Raw genomic sequence first — 23,404 nt, 5'->3', positions numbered from 1 at the left:
TATTTTAAACAAAAATTTAAATTTTTGAAAAAATTAATTAAAGTTTTTAACAGGGCTAAAAATAAACTTATGTTTCTTTAAAGTATTTTAAAATGATAAACCTGTGGAAAAATGTTTTAAATTTTACTTAATTAACCTCTTACCTTGTTAAAAGCAGGCCTCGCGACTGCTTTTTTCATTCGCAGCTGCTAGGGACTTACCTGCACGGAGAAATCTGTAAAAAAAATCAGAAGTTCCAGGCGTATGCACTGCCTCTCTGGTGCACGCGTTTGACCTGTGAATCCCTTCCTTCAAGGGAACGGAAGTTCCAGTTTCCAGCGCATGCGCAGTGCATGCACGAAACCGGCACTGTCGTTGGCCCTACGCGTGAGTACACAGCGCGTACTCACCCGTGGAGACCCGAAATTCTGGCCCATGTGCAACATACCTCTTTGCATCAAATTAAACCACTTTTATGAATAGTCATATTGGAAATCAATCCAACTGTAACATAAGAACATAGGATCTGTCCTGGGACCCCAGCTGTTCACAATATATATAAATGATCTGGATCAGGGAATTGGATGCAATATTTCCAAATTCGCTGACGACACTAAACTAGGAGGAGGGGTGGGCTCTGATGAGGATGTCAGGAGGCTACAGTGCGATTTGGACAGGTTGGGGGAATGGGCGGATACGTGGCAGATGCACTATAATGTGGATAAATGCGAGGTTATCCACTTTGGGGGTAAAAACAGGAGGGTAGATTATTATCTAAATGGCAATAGATTGGGAGATGGGGAAGTGCAGAGGGACCTGGGTGTTCTTGTGCACCAGTCACTGAAGGAGAGCATGCAGGTGCAACAGGCGATTAAGAAGGCAAATGGTATGTTGGCCTTCATATCAAGGGGGTTCGAGTATAGGAATAGGGATACCTTACTACAGCTGTACAAGGTGCTGGTGAGACCGCATCTGGAGTATTGTGTACAGTTTTGGTCGCCCCATCTGCGGAAGGATGTTCTTGCCATGGAAAGAGTGCAACGGCGATTCACCAGGCTGATACCTGGAATGGCGGGAATGACCTACGAAGAGAGATTAAATAGTTTGGGCTTGTACTCACTGGAGTTTAGAAGATTGAGAGGGGATCTCATCGAAACATATAAAATTATGGCAGGCCTGGACAGGCTGAATTCAGAGAGAATGTTTCCAATGGCCGGGGAGCACAGAACCAGGGGCCACAGTCTAAAAATAGCGGGCAAATCATTTAAAACAGAGATGAGGAAGAATTTCTTCACTCAAAGAGTGGTGAGCCTGTGGAATTCCCTGCCACAGAGGGCTGTGAAGGCTAATTCAATAAATATTTTCAAGAGAGAATTGGATATATTTCTGAAGGCTAAGGGGATTAAGGGTTACGGAGAAAAGGCGGGGACGGGGTACTGAACTGGTAAGATCAGCTATGATCTCATTAAATGGCGGAGCAGGCTCGAAGGGCCGAATGGCCTACTCCTGTTCCTATCTCTATGTAACTATGTAACTATGAAATAGGAGCAGGAGTAGGACATTTGGCCCCTTGAGCCTGCTCCATCATTCAGTAAGACCATGGCTGATCTTCTGCATAAATTCCAATTTTCTGCCCATATCCCCATATCCCTTGATTCCCTTAGTGCCCAAAAATCTATCGATCTCAGTCTTGAATATAGTCATCGACTGAGCATCAAGAGCCCTCTGGCCAAGAGAATTCTAAAGATTCACCACAATTTGAGTGAATAAATTTCTCCTCATCTCAGTCCTAAATGGCCAACACCTTATCCTGGGACTATAACAACAACAACTTGTATTTATATAGCACCTTTAACATAGTAAAACATCCCAAGACGCTTCACAGGAGTATTATAAGACAACATTTTCTGACATCGAGCCACATAAGGAGAAATTAGGGCAGATGACCAAAAGCTTGGTCAAAGAGGTAGGTTTTAAGGATTGTCTTAAAGGAGGAAAGCGAGGTAGAGAGGTGGAGAGGTTCAGGGAGGGAGTTCCAGAGCTTAGGGCATAGGCAGCTGAAGGCACAGCCGCCAATGGTTGAGCGATTATAATCAAGGATGCTCAAGAGGGCAGAATTAGAGGAGCACATACCTCAGGGGGTTGTGGGACTGAAGGAGATTACAGAGAAGGCAGGGGTGAGGGAGCGATTTGAAAACAAGGATGAGGATTTTGAAATTGAGGCATTGCTTAACCGGGAGCCAACGTAGGTCAGCGAGCACAGGAGTGATGGGTGAACGGGACTTGGTGCGAGTTAAGACACAGGCAGCCGAGTTTTGGATGACCTCAAGTTTACGTAGGGTAGAATGTGGCAGGCTAGCCAGGAGTGTGGTGGAATAGTCAAGCCTAGAGGTAACAAAGTTATGGATGAGGGTTTCAGCAGTAGATGAGCTGAGGCAGGGGAGCAGGTGGGCAATGTTACGGAAGTGGAAATAGGTGGTCTCAGTTATGCCATGGATATGTGGTCTGAAGCTGATTTCAAGGTCAAATATGACACCAAGGTTGCGAACAGTCTGGTTCAGCCTCAGACAGATGTTAGGGAGAGGGATGGAGTCAGTGGCTAGGGCACAGAGTTTGTGGCGGGGACCGAAATCAATGGCTTCGGTCTTCCCAATATTTAATTGGAGAAAATTTCTGCTCATCTAGTGCTGGATGTCGGACAAGCAGTCTGACAATTTAGAGACCGTGGAGGGGTCGAGAGAAGTGGTGGTGAGGTAGAGCTGGGTGTCGTCAGCATACATGTAGAAACTGATGCTGTGTTTTCGGATGATGTCGCCAAGGGGCAGCATATAGATGAGAAATAGGAGGGGGCCCAAGGATAGATCCTTGGGGGACCCCAGAGGTAACAATGTGGGAGTGGAAAGATAAGCCATTGCAGGTGATTTTCTGGCTATGATTAGATGGATAAGAATGGAACCAGGCGAGTGCAGTCCCACCCAGCTGGACGACAGTGGAGAGGCACTGGAGGAGGATGGAGTGGTCAACTGTGTCAAAGGCTGCAGACAGGTCAAGAACAACAAGGAGGGATAGTTTACTTTTGTCACAGTCACAAAGGATGTCTTTTGTGACTTTGATGAGAGCCGTTTCTGTGGCAGGGGCAGAAACCGGATTGGAGGGATTCAAACATGGCATTCTGGGAATGATGGGCACGGATTTGGGAGGCAGCAACATGTTCAAGGACTTTGGAAAGGAAAGAGAGGTTGGAGATGGGGTAGTAGTTTGCAAGGACAGGTCAAGGGTTGTTTTTTTGAGGAGAGGGGTGATGATGGCCAATTTGAAGGAGAGGGGGACAGTACTTGAGGAGAGAGAACCGTTAACACTGTCAGCTAACATGGGAGCCAGAAAAGGATGTTTGGTGGTCAGCAGTTTAGTGGGAGTAGGGTTGAGGGAGCAGGAAGTGGGTCTCATGGACAAGATGAGCATGGAGAGGTCATGAGGGGAGATCAGAGAAACTGGAGAAATATGTGAGTTCAGGGCTAGGGCAGGGAGGAACCTTAGAGGAAGTGTGACCCGATGAGCTAGGGGAAGGAATCTTAGAGTCATAGAAGTCCATGAGCTCCTCACACTTGTTGTTGGAGGTGAGGGTGGAGGTGACAGGGGAGAGGGGTTTAAGAAGACGGTTAGCAGTAGAAAATAGTAGCCTGGGGTTATCTTTGCATTACAGAATGATCCTGGAATACAGGAAACTCTTTTTTATCCGGCACCAACGGGACCGACGTGGTGCCAGTTTATCAAAAAGTCTGAATTACAGAGAGGTATAGTAAAAGGCACGAGAGCTCCGTACACAGCAACAAATCCAGGCTTCCCTGTTGCTTAGCAACAGGTGCAGGAACTCTGGCCACAAGATCCAAGCGTCTCTGTTGCTTAGCAACAGGTGCAGGAACCGGCCACAAGATCCAAGCGTCGCTGTTGCTTAGCAACAGGTGCAGGAACCCAACCACAAGATCCAAGCGTCCCTGTTGCTTAGCAACAGGTGCAGGAACCCGGCCACAAGATCCAGGAATGGCCACTAATATGAATTAAAACTTACCTGAATCTACTCCTGAATTTTGCCGTTTAACAGAGATTTCCGGTTATTTAGGTGCCGGTAAATCGAAAGTTTCCTGTATTGAGCAGTTTTGGCAACAAGAGTAGGACCCGAAAATGCTTCAGAGTTTAATTGCAAATCAGAAGGTGTGTGTTTATGATTGGTTCATTTAAAAAAGTTATCTCGCATTTGAACAAAGTGTGGTATCTGGAGTGTCAGTGATGTGTGTTAGATGCAGAACTTTTAGGGATGTTTTGTACAGAAACATTGCATCCCATTACATTTATATTCACGCTGGAGGTAGAAATGTTTAATTTCATCCCTTCTACCACAGAAGCACCTTCATTGTGTCTTTGAATTAGTTTCAGAGCTAGCAATGAGAATTGTAGTCAAGACCTTACAAGTACACTGAAGCAATAAGAATCTGGGTCATCTGAGACCAATGGTTTATAAGAGAAAACTCTCGTGAATTTTCTACAGATTCTTCTGAAATGCATGATATGGTGCAATGCATTTTTCATATCTAACACATATGAATGTGCCCTGGACTTTGGTATATACCTGGTAACCAAAATCATATTCTTTGGATGAACTGTTACTGTAGGAATCATTACTGCCATCTTGGCTCTGTGTTCCAGCATCTTCTCTGACTTTCAAAGTAAGGAGAGTGTGGATAGGGGTTAGAGAGCCTCGCAGCTCACCTGCATGCTGTTCCCGCACAGCGCAGTGAGAGTGCTGAGGCGCAGCCCCATGTGAGTGGCAGTGCTGCCATGTGAGAGGTTCATGCTGTCCTCACTCATGAAGACCGCATGCCTGCTTCCCTGCCAGCCCTTCAACCAGTGCCCGTGTTGGTGCCAGACTGCCCCGGCCATAATCAAGATGCTGCAGTCTTCAGCCGGGCCCTCTAAGGCCAGAGCTCCTCGAGTGCCCTCAGTGGAAGTTCAGCAGCCTTCCACCTCCCATGCTGTGGCCACTGGGAAAGCACCTCGTAGGAGCACCAGATTAGACGAACGAGCTGAAGACAGACACTAGGAATTTGCACTTGGGTGATTTTTGGTTTTCAAACTTCACTGTAATAAATCATGAAATGAATGGTTACGCACCACTTTCTTGCTGCGTAGCACTTTCTATGCATTGCTTTTGGTGTACAATATAAGGGCATTATCCTGGTGTGTGTAAGGAGTGGCTCTGATGGTGCATTGGTTGAAGGGATAATTCAACACAGCCATTTGCTTATTATTTGCTGCTATAGAGCTCTGATCGGTGACATCATTGCTGGCTCTTGCTCTTCAACAGCCTCCTGGCATCCTCTTGCTCATGAGGTGGCTCCAAGGGTTGCTTCTTTGCAGCGCAAAGTTATGGAGCATGCAGCATTCTGCCATGAATTTGGAGACTTTCTCGTGGCTGTACTGAAGGATGCCACCAGACCTATCCAGGCAGTGGAAACTCTGCTTTAGAAGGACAATTGTTTGCTCAATCGGATCTCTGTGTGAGACATGGCTGTCATTGTAGCGCTCCTCAGCAGCTGTGCTCGGGATCTTTCAACAGGTGAAGGACCTTTATTTTGGTATTTTAATGAGGCCCCCGCTGCTTTCAGACTGCTGCCTGGGATGACTGAAAGTATCCTGATCCAATGTGACAGCAGGTGCACTGCTGGGGGAGATTGGGTCGCCGGCGATCTCTACCTGAAATCCATCCCCCTAATGTTCATTTAACACCCAAAACATGGACAAGACACAGTTGAATTTCTCACCCGCTAACTCAGAACCTAATGTATTCAGAGGATAGGGCGTTGGGAATGGGGGATGTAGTGAATGTGGGAATGCATGAGTTTGTAATGAATGGGTGCAGGGATCTGAGACTCAGTTCCATCTGGGGATGCTTTGGGAGAAATTTCATTGTTAGTGTCACCAGTAAATAGGCAAATAGGCTATTACAAAAGCTTTATTTTTTGAGAGGTATTTCAGAAGGAGGATCAATTCTTTCTTAAGGACAGCAGCTTTAACCTCTCAGCATTATCTGAACCCAGAAAGGGTGGAAAAAGCAGCAGAAGACCTTGGGGGAGAAAGTCAGTAGGTTGCGCCACCCATTAGCGCCTTAAGAGGGTGCTAAGTGGGTCGCAAACCAACTGGCGCCCGGGCACGGCTCTGCCCACGCCTCCCGCTAAATTCCACAGGACGTTAGTGGTGGCGCTAACCGTTAGCGCTGTGCCGCTGCCGATGATGTCATCGGTGTGCGCAGCGCCCCGCTGACACCCCGGCCGCGATATTTGGCAGCGCCCCCGATTTACCGCCGGACGCTATGTCCGACCAGTTCAGGGGGGTCTACCTGCGGCCGGGGAGGCACAAATTAAAGGCGAGGTGCGGGGCGGCCATTTTTGTTGTTGGCCGCCTGCCAGCACTTGCCTGCGCTCCCGTCCCCAGCCTCCTGAACCCCAACTCTCCCGCGGCGTGCCGGCTGCGCTCCAAGAGCCCGGCACTTCTCCTCGGTGCTGGGCTCTTTTGCCTGCACTCTCAATCCTCGGGGGCCCAGCTGGGCCCCAGATCGCGCTGCACAAGGCCCCCTCCCCTTTAAGAAGGGGAGGAAGGCCTGCAATACTGCAGCATGACGTGCCGCAGCGTGTGGCGCTGCGGCACGTAGCGCCACGATATTCACTCGCAGCACCTCAAGAGGGATGCGGGGCGCCTCCAGTAGCGCCGTGCTTCCCTTTGGGGCGCAACAACTCAATTTCCGGTGCGGGGGTGCAAATGTTTCCAGGGTGCTACTTTTAGCTGGCGCCCCAAACGGGGCTATACTCAATTTCTCCCCCCTTGAGTCATAGAGGTACCCTTTTAGAATGTAGAATACAAGAACTTATATTTATAGTGTATTTAATGTAGAAAATAGTCCCGAGGCAGTTCACAGAGGTGTAAGGAAAAAAATAGATGCTGAAACATGATTGTGCTTTGAACTAGGAAATGACCTTCACTATTCTAGATAGCTTGCTGTTGTTGCGCCCTATTGAAACATCATTTCTCATTTAAAATGATGTAACATAACAAACCTACAATGTATGCATGATTTAATGACGTAGACTGGAAATTACTGTTGGCGATATCAGCGAATGGGTGTTGAATGCCTCTGTGACATTTCTTCCTGCAGTATTTTAGTGGAGATATTGGGACGGATTTTGGTCCTGGCGGCGAACGAACAGCGCCAGCCATTCACTACACTTATACTTGCCCACAGACTATGGGATTCTGCACTGGAACTTACTGTAATTGGAGAACCATTTCAGCGCGGCACCCTCTACAGGGGATCTGGGACCTGTAAAGGAAATCTGCCGTCCTTACCTGGTCTGGCCTATATGTGACTTCAGACCCTCAGCAATGTGGTTGACTCTTAACTGCCCTCTGAAATGGCCTAGCAAGCCACTCAGTTTTAAGAAACCACTACGAAACTCAATAATAATAAGAATAAAACTGGACGGCACACCCAGCCCAGTCGACCCTGCAAAGTCCTCCTCACCAACATTTGGGGCTTGTGCCAAAATTGGGAGAGCTGTCACACAGACTAATCAAGCAACAGCCTGACACAGTCATACTCACAGAGTCATACCTTTCAGCCAATGTCCCAAACTCCTCCATCACCATCCCTGGGTATGTCCTGTCCCACCAGCAGGACAGATCCACCAGGGCTGGTGGCACAGTGGTATACTGTCAGGAAGGAGTGGCCCTGGGAGTCCTCAACATTGACTCCAGACCCAATGAAATCTCATGGCTTCAGGTTAAGCATGGGCAAGGAAACCTCCTGCTGATTACCACCTACCACCTTCCCTCAGCTGATGAATCAGTGCTCCGCCATGTTGAACACCACTTGGGAGAGGCACTGAGAGTAGCAAGGGCACAGAATGTACTCTGGGTGGGGGACTTCATTGTCCATCACCAACTGGCTCGGTAGCACCACTACTAACCGAGCTGGCTGAGTTCTGAAGGACATAACTGCCTGTCTGGGCCTGCGACAGGTGGTGAGAGAACCTACATGAGGGAAAAACCTACTTAACCTCATCCTCATCAATCTACCTGTCGCATGACAGCATTGGTAGCAGTGACCACCGCACAGTCATTGTGGAGATGAAGTCCCGTCTTCACTCTGAGGACACACTCCATCGTGTTGTGTGGCACTACCACCGTGCTAAATGGGATAGATTCAGAACAGATCTAGCAGCTCAAAACAGGGCATCCATGAGGTGCTGTGGGCCATCAGCAGCAGCAGAATTGTATTACACTACAATATGTAACCTCATGGCCTGGCAGATCCCTCACTCTACCATTACCATCAGGCCAGGGAACCAACCCTGGTTCAATAAGGAGTGTAGAAGAGCATGCCAGGAGCAGCACCAGGCGTACCTAAAAATGAGGTGCCAACCTGGGGAAGCTGCAACACAGGACTAGATGCATGCTAAAAAGCGGAAGCAGCATGCTATAGACAGGGCTAAGCGATCCCACAATCAACGGATCAGATCAAAGCTCTGCAGTCCTGCCACATCCAGTCGTGAATGGTGGTGGACCATTGAACAACTAACGGGAGCAGGAGGCTCCATGAATATCCCCATCCTCAATGATGGTGAAGCCCAGCACGTGGGTGCAATAGACAAGGCTGAAGCGTTTGCAACCATCTTCAGTCAGAAGTGCCGAGTGGATGATCCATATCAGCCTACTCCTTAGGGCCCCGCCATCACAGAAGCCAGTCTTCAGCCAATTCGATTCACTACACGTGATATCAAAAAACGTCTGAGGGCACTGGATACAGCAAAAACTACAGGCAGGTCCTGACAACATCCCGGCTGTCGTGCTGAAGATTTGCGCCTCTAATACACTGTTCCAGTACAACTACAACACTGGCATCTATCCAACAATGTGAAAAACTGCTCAGGTATGTCCTGTCCACAAAAAGCAGGACAAATCAAATCCGGCCAATTACCACCCCATCAGTCTACTCTCAATCATCAGCAAAGTGATGGAAGGTGTCATCAACAGTGCTATCAAGCGGCACTTACTCACCAATAACCTACTTACTGATGCCCAGCTTGGGTTCCGCTAAGACCACTCGGCTCCCGACCTCATTACCGCCTTGGTCCAAACATGAGCAAAGGAGCTGAATTCCAGAGGTGAGGTGAGAGTGACTGTCCTTGACTTCAAGGCAGCATTTGATCGAGTGTGGCATCAAGGAGCCCGAATAAAACTGAAGTCAGTGGGAATCGGGCGGGGGGGAAACTCTCCACAGGCTGGAGTCATATCTAGCACAAAGGAAGATGGTTGTGGTGGTTGATGGTCAATCATCACAGCCCGAGGACATCGCTGCAGGAGTTCCACAGGGCAGTGTCCTGAGCCCAACCACCTTCAGCTGCTTCATCAATGACCTTCCCTCCAACATAAGGTCAGAAATGGGGATGTTCGCTGATGACTGCACAGTGTTCAGTGTCATTCGCAACTCCTCAGATAATGAAGCAGTCCATGCCCACATGCAACAAGACCTGGATGACGTTCAGGCTTGGACTGATAAGTGGCAGGTAACATTTGCACCACGCAAGTTCCAGGCAATGACTATCTCCAACAAGAGCCTAAAAACCCTTGACATTCCATCGCTGAATCCCCCGCCATCAACATCCTGGGGGTCACCATTGACCAGAAACTTAACTGGACCAGCCACATAAACACTGTGGCAACAAGAGCAGGTCAGAGGCCAGGTATTCTGCAGCGAGTGTCTCACCTCCTGACTCCCCAAAGCCTTTTCACCATCTACAAGGCACAAGTAAGGATTGTGATGGAATACTCTCCACTTGCCTGGATGAGTGCAGCTCCAACAACACTCAAGAAGCTCAACACCATCCAGGACAAAGCAACCTGCTTGATTGGCACCCCATCCACCACCTTAAACATTCACTCCCTCCACCACAGGCGTACTGTGGCAGCAGTGTGTACCATCTACAAGATGCACTGCAGCAACTCGCCAAGGCTTCTTCGGCAGCACCTCCCAAACCCGCAACCTCTTTCACCTAGAAGGTCAAGGGCAGCAGGCGCATGGGAACACCACCACCTCCAAGTTCCCCTCCAAGTCACACACCCTCCTGACTTAGAAGTATATCGCCGATCCTTCATCGTCGCTGGGTTAAAATCCTTGAACTACCTACCTAACAGCACTGTGGGACTACCTTCACCACACGGACTGCAGCAGTTTAAGAAGGCGGCTCAACACCACCTTCTCAAGGGCAATTAGGGATGGGCAATAAATGCTGGCCTTGTCAGCAACGCCCAATCCCATAAAATGAATTAAAAAAAAATAGGACAAGCAACTGTGTGTCTCCTTAACCAATCAAATTGAAGAATTGTTATTGAGCAGCGCAGTCTGAACCAGGGAGTGTCAGTTAGAATATTTAATTCAATGCCAAATTATGTACAGAAAGTGAAATAAAGTGCGAAAGATGAGATTAGAGATAAATGAAAGAAAGTTACAAAAATTATATATTTTTTTTAATTTTTAAAATTCTACAACAGTAATTAAAAGCTGAACAAATGAGACTCTACACTTGTGAAAGTTAATTTTCAGTGCCAGAGAGGACGTTTGTTGTAATTAAGACTTATCACAGTATTAAACATTTACTTACACTGGAATGACCAAGTCCTAACTGTTTCTGGTGAGTTTAGGTATCACACAAGGGCAGTAACCTCATGCCGTTCCATGTGTTTCAATGCCGAGTGTGTCAGTAAGATACCCGTACAGAGCATCCTCGGGTGGAGCTCGGCATCCCGTTTAACTGCACATGTGCAGTCGCCTCACTTATTTCAGCAGCAAAATCTGGCCTGTTAGATCATTTAAAATAACACTCCACTAAGTTGCAAACAGAGGAATGCCATGTGAATATGTTGAGCATTTGTCCGCTGATATCACCAACAGCTGATTCTAGGCTAAGTGTGTGGGTGAAAATGGAGCATCAAGCTACTTTACAAATATTCAAATAACTAAAATACAGACATTAATCACCCTGGCAGCGGGAAAGATAATGGAACAATTATTTCTTTAGGAAATTCTCCTGAATGTTGTGTGCATTTCCATATGCTACTTTGGAGGACTTATCACCTGATTCATTAATATGCTGGAAACATATTAGGTACTGGCACGTATAGCTTAATAACAAAAAAAAAGGACATATAGTTAGGAGCTGTGTTCTGAGATAACTTTTGCACCAAGTGATCAGTATTCCTCGTTGCCTTTTGACGCTGCAAAGATTAAACTAGCAAGTTCATAATTTCAACATTTTTGCCTCAAGAACCTAATAGGAGCAGGAGTAGGCCAAACAGCCCATCGAGCCTGCTCTGTCACTCAATCAGATCATGGCTGAACATCTACATCAACTCCACTTTCCCGTCCTATCCCCATATCTTGATTCCAAGATTTGTGTGCCGAAAAATCAATCTCAGTCTTGAATATACTCAACGACTGAGCAGCCACAGCTCTCTGGGATGGAGAATTCCAAAGATTCACCACCCTGAGTGAAGAAGTTTCTCCTCATAGATTTATACAGCACAGAAAGAGGTCCTTCGGCCCATCGTGTCGGCGCCGGCCATCAAGCCCTATCTATTCTAATCCCATTTTCCAGCACTTGGTCCGTAGCCTTGTACGCTATGGCATTTCAAGTGCTCATCTAAATGCTTCTTGAATGTTGTGAGGGTTCATGCCTCTACCACCCTTTCAGGCAGTGAGTTCCAGGTTCCAACCACCCTCTGGGTGAAAAAGATTTTCCTCAAATCCCCTCTAAACCTCCTGCTCCTTACCTTGAAACTCAGTTCTAAATGGTCGACCCCTTATCCTGAGACTATGAACCCTGGTTCTAGACTCTCCAATCATGGGAAACAGCCTCTTAGCATCTACCCTGTCAAGCCCTCTAAGAATGTTACATGTTTCAATGAGATCACCTCTCATTCTTCTGAACTCCAGAGTATAGGCCCATTCTACTCGATCTCTCCTCATAGGACAACCCTCTCATCCCAGGAATCAATCTAGTGAACCTTTGTTGCACCCCCTCTAAGACAAGTATATCCTTCCTTAGGTAAGGAGATCAAATCTGTGCACAGCACTCCAGGTGTGGTCTCACCAAAGCTCTATATAATTGCTGCAAGACTTCCTTACTCCAACCCCCTTGCAATAAAGGCTAACATACTATTTGCTTTTGTAATTGCTTGTTGTACATGCATGTTAACTTTGTGGTTCATGTACAAGAACACCCAAATCCCTCTGAATACCAACATTTACTGGTCTCTCAACTAAAAAATATTCTGCTTTTCCTCTCTTCCAACCAAAGTGGATAGTTTCACATTTCCCCACATTATACTCCATCTGCTACCTTCTTGCCCAGTCACTTAACCGGTCTATACCTCTTTGCAGCCTCTTTGCGTCCTCCTCACAGCTTACTTTCGCACCTAGCTTTGTATCATCAGCTAACTTGGAATCATTATACTCGGTCCCCTCATCTAATTCTTTGATATAGATTGTAAATAGCTGAGGCCCCAAGCACTGATCCTCGCGGATTAGTAATTTAAGAAAGCTTATTGAGTGTATAATAAGCAGAAGGAATTGTGCTGGCACCAATACACAAAGCTTTTCTGTACTTGTGTGCAGTTTAAAGGAAACAAAAGAAGACAGCTACTGGACTGTACAAACCTAAACTGCTGATCGGCAAAAGATTGTGGATACCAATGCTGGTACAGAGGAGGCTGTAGAAATGTAGAAACACTCTAATGATGGACTAGGCCTAAGTAAGTGGATGATCACAATAGTTCAGAGTGCACTCTACTTTCATTATAGCACCTCTCAGGAGTTTAAGTGCTTTTTACATTATAATGAGGTGCGTGCTGTAGTGAATGTTCCATAATGTAGCATTAAATGGATGCATGAAAGTGATGGGACCAAGGGCCAGCTGCCTTCAAAAATTAGCTGGTATTATAAATCAGCCTTTGAGGATGTAGTGAAGTTGACAAAATAATTTTCACTGGTTACCAGTAAGAATGAAATTTAGACCTAGATTTGATTTTCTAAAATAGCTATTGGAGTGTGATTGGAAAAGGACAAATTCAGGCATGTTAACTTCCTTGTCAAGTAACCTGTGAGACATTTCCTGTGATGTAAATATGAACTGTTAATTTAGTGCAAAATTTCAGACCTAACTGTTGTAAAGGGACAGTGTTGACATTGATGGAGTTGTCGATCTTATTTATTTGAAGTAATACAACAACACCCAACTGAAAAGCTCATCAAATATAAAACAATAATTTATTTTCATCTTTTACAAGACATCAAAAGTGTGTAACTAACTAGATGTTCATTAAACTGTATTAGTTCAATACATCCAAGCCTACAAAGCACACAATTAACTACAATGAGTTTTCACAATTACACAATCTGTTTCATATAAACAAATGATATTTATATACATGCAAAGGAAACAGTTCTACTTTCCTGCAACTTGTTTGTCAGCAGAACTGCTTAAATGTAAGCACATTCCTGCAGTTTTTATACGATCTTCCAGCTGAAAACTGATTAAAATTTAAGCAAGTTACAAGTAGAACAGCAAGAAATTATAAAATACAAGATCTTTGTCAGTATAAATAGATACAGGACTGCAGATTTCTGTATGATCTACGCAAATAGCATTTTATATCTAAAACAGCAGGAGTCTTCATTTCATACAAAATATTAACAATGACTAAAGTCTATTGGCATATGTGAATTTCCAAAGTTAGTAACTTGTAGATTCTAAGCAATGTGAAAAGCAAGATATCAGGCTCTAGATGGTTGCTTAAAAAAGTATATTGGTTTTTATTTCTGCCTTTAAAAAGGCACAATTGGATCAATTTGTCTGTTTTTGAATTCATTTTGTCACCCACTGATGTATATGTAGCAATTCCATTCACATATGGACTACTGACGTATTTTATATATTTACAAAATATGCCACTTTTAACGAGGCAAGATCTTTTCTACCTCAATTGGTAGTATTTAATTTACATCATGGAAAAGCTTACTTATACAGTAGTTACTGACAACAGGGAATTATATATTCTTGTTCCATCAGGTGATTTAGTGCCATGAGTCAACAGTTCCTGGATTGTCATCCAGTTATCAAAAATTTTCTTGCTCCTTTTCTTCATCATTTTTTTGTGGCTCAGTTCAATTATGTTCACTTCCTTCTTCTCGTCAGTAGTCTGCTGTTCTTTTAAACATTCCAATCTACTCTGCATCATGAATTCACGTCGCCTTCTCTGCTCTTTCGCACGTACCAGATGCTGCTTACGTTCTTCCTTGCTCCAATAACGGCCCATTTTCATCTCACTTATTGCATCATCATCAGTTGTCATACCGCAACGTTCTTCTTTAATCTTCAATGCACGTTCCTTAAGAAGTCTATCTCTGATAGGACGCTTAGTAATGTATCTGGTTCCATCACTTCTGATTTTTACCTTCCACTCCATTTTGGGTTCTATCTGACTTGAGGATTCATGAGAAGAAGGCTCTTTGCACATACTTACAAGACTCATTTGGCTCTGTGCATATTCCACAGCAGATTTTTGTTGTATCAACTGCATGTAACTTTGATAGTGCTGAGCATGTGCTGGGATATGAGCATGTTTATATGGGGAATGGTGGTATGAGGTTGGGCAGGGGATGTGCTGGGAGTCTGAGTTCTGTGAGAAAGTATTGCCTTTGTTGCTCTCTGCAAGTTTTTTCTCCTCCTTCTCATCAGACTGCTGGCTATGGTCAGATTCCTTAGTAGCAGAGTTAGATTTTGCGGGGCTATACTCTCGGCTCCTTGTGTGGGACAGTAGTGGCTTTTGGGGTGAGTTGTTGGAGACAGAATTGCTGGCTGCCCCCTCATTACTTTGACTGTTGATATTCTCAGCTGTTCTGCGCAAGGAGTTGTCGGGAGACAGTTCTAATGTCAGCGGTGTGCTTCGACAACTCTCACCAGTATTGTACGCACTGGAGCTATCCTTATCTGACTTTTCAGGCAGCTCTGTAATGTCAGAGAGCTCGTGCCTGCGACTATCGATGCTGGTGTTGTAATTGTGGAAACCGCTGTTGTGTAACATCCACGACTCCCTGTATTGCTCTTTCAGTTGTTGCATCTTATGGGCTCGCACAATGTTCAGACACTCGAGCTCAATGTTGCGCAATTCTTCATTCAACATTTCAAGTTCTCGGTCAACGATTTCCTGGTCAGTTTTGCTCATATCCATGGTGCTGCTGTGGTAGTACAGACTATACTGATTGGCACTCTGCATCTGACATTTGAGCTCCAGCAGTTCACGGAACCTCTCGCACTCATCAGCTGGAATGCCAAGAAAATCTGCATCTGTGTAGTCTCCAGAAATGAATGATTCATTACTGAACTGCATGTCACCACTTCCAAGAGTGTCATGGCTGTACACGAGCTTCATGTGACTACTCAAGGTGTTAGAGGTGGTGTGTTCATCTCCGAGGTTCTCTTGCTCAGAGCTTTCATCATTTCGAGTGCTCTCATCCGTACGTCCAACGCCACTATCTTTCTCGTGCTGATTAGACAAAATAGTGGCCGTATCTGTTGTTCCCTCATCATCTTCTTGCTTTTTCTGTAACACAAAAGAATGGAATCGACCAGGCAAAAATGTCAAAAAAGTTTCACACAGCCTGAAACATAGATGATTCGAAGTTTGTCGTATCAACAGAACATTGCAGGATGAAAAGCTAGGATTATTGTGCAGGAAAATTAAAAAACTAACTATTTTCACGTGTACAGTTTCTAATAAGCCCTCTACATCATGTACTCTATGCTACTGGTTTATTGTTACTACACATTCGGGGTGACATTGGATCCCTTGGCGTTAACAGGGCGCAAATTGATTTGCGACTGGGCGCGGCGCTGACATCGACTCCCGCCATATTGGGTGGGAGTTTTGCAGCGGCACTACGGCATTGCGCCCCGTTCTCCTTTGCCCGGAGGTCATGATGTCATCGCCGTGCGCATCGCCCCGGACCTGAAATTGGCTGCCGCCCCCTGCAGCAGCGCCGGTCGAAATGATTAAAGGTGAGGTGGCCGAGGTAGGTGGAAAAAACCTTACCTTTCCTGTTCTAGTTTTTTTCGCAGGTTCCTGCCCGCGATCGATCAGCCCGGCGCTCTGCTCGAGTGCCGGGCTGATTGTGCGGGATCACAGCTGCTTTGGTGCTCCAGGTAGGTAATTTTTATATTGCAGAGCCTGCAGCGATGGCCCTTCCCTTGATGGGAAGGAAGGGGCCTTTGAACACGGCAACACTACACGGCCCAGTGTGCAGCGCTGCTGAAGTCTCCGCCCCGCTCTCCGACGTTAGCGCCCTAAAAAGGAAGTGGAGCGCTTGATCCACTTCCCTCTTGGGGCACTAAAACTCAATTTCGCAGTCGCCGGTGCTAAAGTTGGCGCCCCAAAATGGTCAATACCGAATTTCTCCCCCATTACAAATAATAGAAACGCGAAACAAAGGCAGATGATGGAAGCAGTTTGTTATTTCAGAATCCTAATGAAGGATTAAACTTGGACCGTTAACCTGTCAGAAACTGAATGAATTGCTGTGTATTTTCAGTGTTTAAAAAAAGTCATTAAACATTGCAGTCTTGATTTTAAAGGGGGAGGGGGGACGGGCGGGCACAGAGAGTGCGAGCCCCAAAGTGGGTGGCACATGTGGTCGGGTCTGGGGATGTGGAGACCCAGCCAACCTGAATAATTTTAATGTTAATCATTTCCATTAATTTTCTCTGACTCCCACTCAAACCAGCCAGATCCAGTACCTGGCTGGCGGGCAGAAGCAGGAATTCAGACAATAGGAGGATGCAGCCAAGGACCTGCGGGATCGATCCCCGGCTATCAGGTAAGTGGTTGGGCTCTGGATGCGATTGGGGAGGGCCTGGGGCAAGGGATGCCCAAGGCTACCTTGTGGGGCCCAGGGGAGCCTGGGCCACAATGACATCCCAAATATAATTTAATTAAAAACTTACCTGCCTGGGCCTCTTCTGGCCCACGATCCAGCTCCCGACAGGTTTGACCCGACAGGCAAGCCATCACTGCTGCCCCACTCAAGCCTCCAACTAAAATAGCAGATCGGGTCCCAATGAAGTCATCGGACTCCGATCTGCATATTTAAACAAGATCTCGCCAGCTTGGGACAGGTGTTCTACTCGCCTGTTTAAAAGAGCAGGTTAACATCAGGATACATTGGAAAGGCAGCGGGATGAGAGGGGGTAATTCACTGCCCTCATTTTAACTGTCCACCCACCTAGTTTCTGCCAGGTGGGGAGTGTTAAAATCAGGACCTGTTGATCCAAACCTGACAATAGTCTTTCATATTAGAACAGTATGCTTCATGGCGCTAATTATTTATGGAATAAGAAAGTAGGTTCATGTTGCAGAAAGAACTGTGCGGTCTTATTGTTACTGAGCATGTAACTGGTGCAATAACAATAAAATAGTCTGCAATTTCACCAGTTACTTCTCTCATCGCTCCACTGTTATCCCTTTGGCAGGGCAGGCAGATAACCTATGTTCATGCTTCTGCCAATTCTCTAGAAGATGTACAGGAGCACCTGTGGGTTGACATGCTTTCTAACTTCCCTTGTTTCTACTTGGCATCTCCCCCAGACAACCCAGCCTAGTTCAGCGATTCATTGTGTGGGAAATAATAAACACAGCCTAATTGTGCACACCAAACTATGAAATAAGGACAGCATCAACTGAACATGAAAAGTAACGGAGGTGCCTATCAGCTGTTTCTTGTCTTGTGCCATCAACTGATCAAGCTGTAATAATTGTTATTGTTTCAGAAATGTAAAATATTACTTCAGCCATAATTGTGGACATAGTGGATTACAATAAATATTTTTGTGAGGAGCAATCTACTCCCTGGAAAAATCACAAAACAGCATTTGTTTTCTGAAGCGTGATACGTATATTGATATTAATTAATTGAGTTAATGAGATGTACTCTGTCATTGTTTAATAGCTTCTGTTACACTGGCAACAAACCTATGAAAGTGAGATGTTCCAAATGCAGATTTGCTGTGAATGTGCAATAAACACAGTATGTTATAATTCCAACTACACTATGTCAGATGCACTAGTTATTTTTAAAAATTGTAATGGGAGGAAATTAGCTTAGTGTAGAGTCATGCACCAAAGCAAACTATTACTTTCAAACTAACGCAACATCAGGAAACTGGCTGGTACAGCAGGAAAAAAGACATTTCTGATGGTTAACATGGCAGGAACTTCACAGAAGTAATGGGTCAGCAGGTTCAGCTGTTGTTAAGTCACAATTTGCAATATTTTCTGGCTGCAGTCTTTCCTCCACTGGCAATGTATTGTACGAAACTTTCATGTAAATGTACCAACAGTTATACAACCGTTAGACGCATTAACAACCCCAACCTCACTAGTTGGTCATTAAATTTAATGTAGCACGTTTAGTCAAAAAGCATAAGAAGCTAGTTCTGTCCAGGGAGACGAGCCAGAGACTGACGATATAGTTTAATTTTCTGTATCACCACTCAGTAATTCACTCAGTGATTTATAGCATATGCTGTATGTTTTAAAGGTCAATACTCAAGAAGAATACACATATTTGTACAGGTAATTTCAAGTTTTATAGGGTAGAAACAGTTTGAGAAGATGAATAGAGTAGGCATGACTCACTCAGGAACATAGGAACAGGAGTAGGCCATTAAGCCCCTCGAGCCTGTTCCGCCATTCAATGAGATCATGGCTGATCTGCGATCTAGCTCCATATCCCCTAATACCTTTGGTTAACAGAAAGCTATCAATCTCTCGATTTAAAATTAACAATTGACCCAGCATCAATTGCAGTTTGTGGAAGAGTTTTCCAAACTTCTACCACCCTTTGTGTGTAGAAGTGTTTCCTAATTTCACTCCTGAAAGGTCTGGCTCTAATTTTTAGACTATGCCCCCTAGTTCTAGAATCCCCAACCAGCGAAAATAGTTTCTCTCTATCTACCCTATCTGTTCCCCTTAATATCCTGAAAACTTCGATCAAATCACTCCTTAACCTTCTAAATTCTAGGGAATATAAGCCCAGTTTGTGTAATCTCTCCTCGTAATTTAACCCTTGGAGCCCAGGTATCATTCTGGTAAACCTACGCTGCACTCCCTCCAAGGCCAATATATCCTTCCTAAGGTGTGGTGCCCAGAACTGCTCACAGTACTCCAGGTGTGGTCTAACCAGGGCTTTGTATAGCTGCAGCATAACTTCTGCCGCCTTGTATTCTAGTCCTCTAGATATAAAGGCCGGCATTCCATTAGCCTTTTTGATTATTTTCTGTACCTGTCAATGATATTTTAATGATCTATGTACCTGGACCCCCAAGTCTCTTTGGACATCCACTGTTCTTAGCTTTTTACCATTTAGAAAGTATCCCGTTCTATCCTTTTTTGGTCCAAAGTGGATGACCTCACATTTGCCTACATTGAAATCCATTTGCCACAATTTTGCCCATCACTTAATCTGTCAATATCCCTTTGTAATGTTATGCTTCCATCTACACTGCCCACAATGTCACCTATCTTTATGTCATCGGCAAATCTGGATATATGACTTTCTATACCATCATCACTCCATAGTTTTAATTTCACTATTGAGAAGAGGTAATAAAAGACAAAGAGAAACAGTGAGAGACTGGAAATCTGTGGAGTCCAGTAAGGAAATGGAAAATGACAGGAGAAACAATGATGAATGCTGGAAGACAAAATGAAGGCGATTGTTGGATGGAAAAGAGGGACATGGAAAATGGTGTTAAAAGTGTGAGATAAAAGCGCAAGTGTATTTTTGCAGTGTGAGTCTTGAAAGTAGTTCCAAATGATTTCAGATGACTTGTGGGATGCAACAACAGGATAATGGATGAGCTGGGTGAATTACATACAGGTAATGCCTGGAGTTTACTTCAGCTAATGTGTGAAGCCACTCAGGTATAGTAACTGCAAAGAGCAAAGAGGATTTTTACATAGTTTGTTAAAAACATGAAAATCACATGCATTCTGTTCTCATTACTCATTCATGGCAATTCTAGATAAAGAATATCACATTTTCCCAGGACACAAGGCACTGATAATGAGAAAGATTGGCCGCATAATGTCAGAAGTGCAACTCAGCAATCAGCTTGAATGTTTAAAACCTCCTTGAAAATAAATCTTTATGCTCTGACCTAAGAATGAGTATTTATTAAAAACTACAGGGAGCTAGCTTAAACTAATTGAGCAAAAGTATGACATCTACTGTTAAAAACACAGGAGTAGAAATGTGTATCCATACTAATTTAGCAGCGGAACGCCCTGTGCCCAATGAGCATAGAAGTTGGTCCCATAACTAAATTTGTTGGGCCCATTTTTTGTGTGGCCCGGGTGCCAAAATCAGGTGTTAGACTCCTAGAATATGTTAATTAGGGGCCTAACGTCTGTTGAAGAACCTCTTGGTGAGATTAGTCAGCGAAGAGCAGGACAGGAGTTGGGTCTGCCCCACTCAGCATTCTTCAGTGATGAAAATGCCTTCCTGTTGCACCAGGAAGAGCAAGAATGTGCCCCCGACTCCGCAGGCATCGCGATCGCCCCTGTAGCTCACTCCAACCCACCTCCCAGGGCTTAGGCGAGGCAGATGGCCCAAAATTGAAGTCTTCCCTCAGGCAAGCTGCCTATGGCGGCGTGGCCAGCAAGCAGCGTTGCGTCTGACTCATTTCTATCCCACATTGTTGCTTTAGAAAAAGTTACTCAAGTTATAGTCTCATTACCTGTTGAAGCATGTTGGCTGTAAACTGCATCGCCTGATGATGCTGTTCTTCCAGCATGTCCATATGCAAATCATCCAGGAAATCATTTCGGTCGTCATCCATCCAGCCTTCGTCCAACTGCATTTCATCAGAAAAAGCAACATAACATATAACATATCTGGATTCCAGCAGCAATTAATAGTATCATGTGAAACAATAACAACTTGCATTTACGTAGAGCCTTTAATGGAGGGAAATTTTCCCAAAACGCTTCTCAGGAGTATAATCAGCAAAATGAATGCTGAGCCAAAGGAGGCGATATTGGGCAAAAGGCTTGACCAAAGAGGTGGGTTTTTCAGGAGGGCTCTTAAAGGTGAACCGGGAAACTGAGAGGTTCAGGAAGGGAATTCCAGAACGTGGGGCTGACGCAGCTGAAGGCACAGCTGGGGGCGGGGGTGGGGGTTTGCCTAAGAAGGTGAGAAGGTTGGATCTCAAACAAGCGTGCTAAGCTTGAATAAAGGAGACTATGAAGGTATGAGAGCGGAATTGAGTAGAGTGGATTGGGAAAATAGATTAAAGGGTAAGACGATACATGATCAGTGGTGTACATTTAAGGAGTTATTTTACAACTTCCAAAAAATATATATTCCACTGAGAAAAAAATGGTGTAAAAGAAGACAGCCATCCGTGGCTAAGTAAAGAAATTAAGGATAGTATTCGACTAAAAACAAGGGCATATAAGGTAGCCAAATCTAGGGGGAGGATAGAGGTTTGGGAAAACTTTAAAAGACAACAAAAAATAACAAAAAGATTAAGAAAGGGAAGATAGATTATGAAAGTAAATTAGCAAAAAATATAAAAACAGATAGTAAGAGTTTTTATAGTTATATAAAAAGAAAAAGGGTGGCTAAAGTAAATGTTGGTCCCTTAGATGATGAGACCGGGAAATTAATGGTGGGAAATATGGAGATGGCAAAAACACTGAATGAATATTTTGTATCAGTCTTTACAGTAGAGGACACTAAGAATATCCCAACACTGGACAAACAGGGGGCTATGGGGGGGGGGAGGAGCTAAACACGATCAAAATCACGAAGGAAGTGGTACTCGGTAAAATAATGGGACTCAAGGCGGATAAATCACCTGGACCTGGTGGCTTACATCCTAGGGTCTTGAGGGAAGTGGTGGTAGGGATTGTGGGTGCATTGGTAATAATTTTCCAAAACTCCCTGGACTAGCAAAGGTCCCGGCAGACTGGAAAACTGCTAATGTAACACCCTTATTTAAAAAGGGTAGTAGACAGAAGGCTGGAAACTATAAACCGGTTAGCCTAACATCTGTGGTAGGTAAAATTTTGGAGTCCATTATTAAGGAGACAGTAACAGGACATTTGGATAATCATCATTTAATAGGACAAAGTCAGCATGGTTTTATGAAGGGGAAGTCATGTTTGACAAATTTGCTGGAGTTCTTTGAGGAAGTAACATATAGGGTGGATAAAGGGGAACCAGTGGACGTAGTGTATTTAGACTTCCAAAAGGCATTTGACAAGGTGCCACACAAAAGATTATTGCTTAAGATAAAAAATCACGGGATTGGGGGTAATATTCTGGCATGGATAGAGGATTGGCTATCTAACAGAAGGCAGAGAGTTGGGATAAATGGTTCATTCTCAGACTGGCAATCAGTAACTAGTGGTGTTCCGCAGGGGTCAGTGCTGGGTCCCCAACTCTTTACAATCTATATTAACGATTTGGAGGAGGGGACCGAGTGTAACATATCAAAGTTTGCAGATGATACTAAGATGGGAGGGAAAGTAGTGAGTGAGGAGGACATAAAAAACCTGCAAGGGGACATAGACAGGCTAAGTAAGTGGGCAGAGATTTGGCAGATGGAATACAATACTGGAAAGTGTGAGGTTATGCACTTTGGCAGGAAAAATCGCAGAGCAAGTTATTATCTTAATGGCAAGAAACTGGAAAGTACTGAAGTACAAAGGGATCTGGGGGTCCTGGTGCACGAAACTCAAAAGGTTAGTATGCAGGTGCAGCAAGTGATTAAGAAGGCCAATGGAATGTTGACTTTCATTGCTAGGGGAATAGAATATAAAAATAGGGAGGTATTGCTTCAGTTGTACAAGGTATTGGTGAAACCGCACCTGGAATACTGCATACAGTTTTGGTGTCCATACTTAAGAAAAGACATACTTGCTCTCGAGTCAGTACAAAGAAGGTTCACTCGGTTAATCCCGGGGATGAGGGGATGGACATATGAGGAGAGGTTGAGTAGATTGGGACTCTACTCATTGGAGTTCAGAAGAATGAGAGGCGATCTTATTGAAACATATAAGATTGTGAAGGGGTTGGGTCGGGTGGATGCGGGGAAGATGTTCCCGATGATGGGTGAAACTAGAACTAGGGGGCATAGTCTTAGAATAAGGGGCTGCTCTTTCAAAACTGAGATGAGGAGGAACTACTGCACTCAGAGGGTGGTAGGTCCATGGAATATGCTGCCCCAAAAAGCTGTAGAAGCTACATCATTACATA

The 23,404-nt window shown here is 44.8% G+C and overlaps 1 protein-coding gene across 3 annotated transcripts in view; it reads right to left on the bottom strand.

The window, feature by feature from the left end:
• Positions 1-13,335: 13,335 nt before the first annotated feature.
• The window catches only part of pdzrn3b (PDZ domain containing RING finger 3b), a 512,314-nt gene continuing 502,245 nt past the window's right edge, over positions 13,336-23,404 (bottom strand). For all 3 annotated transcript variants that reach the window (XM_086001419.1, XM_086001420.1, XM_086001421.1), the window contains 2 exons: positions 20,880-20,996; positions 13,336-15,690 (listed from right to left, as the gene is read on the bottom strand). In XM_086001419.1, coding sequence (XP_085857545.1) covers positions 14,107-15,690; positions 20,880-20,996 — 1,701 coding nt within the window. In that variant the 3' untranslated portion in view covers positions 13,336-14,106. The remainder of the gene's footprint in view (positions 15,691-20,879; positions 20,997-23,404) is intronic.

This window comes from Somniosus microcephalus, chromosome 11, assembly GCF_052327205.1.
Source record: "Somniosus microcephalus isolate GS21.2 chromosome 11, FLI_Smic_1.0, whole genome shotgun sequence".
NCBI classification, from domain to species: domain Eukaryota; kingdom Metazoa; phylum Chordata; class Chondrichthyes; order Squaliformes; family Somniosidae; genus Somniosus; species Somniosus microcephalus.
The sequence above is the reverse complement of the archived record's forward strand: the minus strand, read 5'-3'. Positions and strand labels throughout refer to the sequence as shown.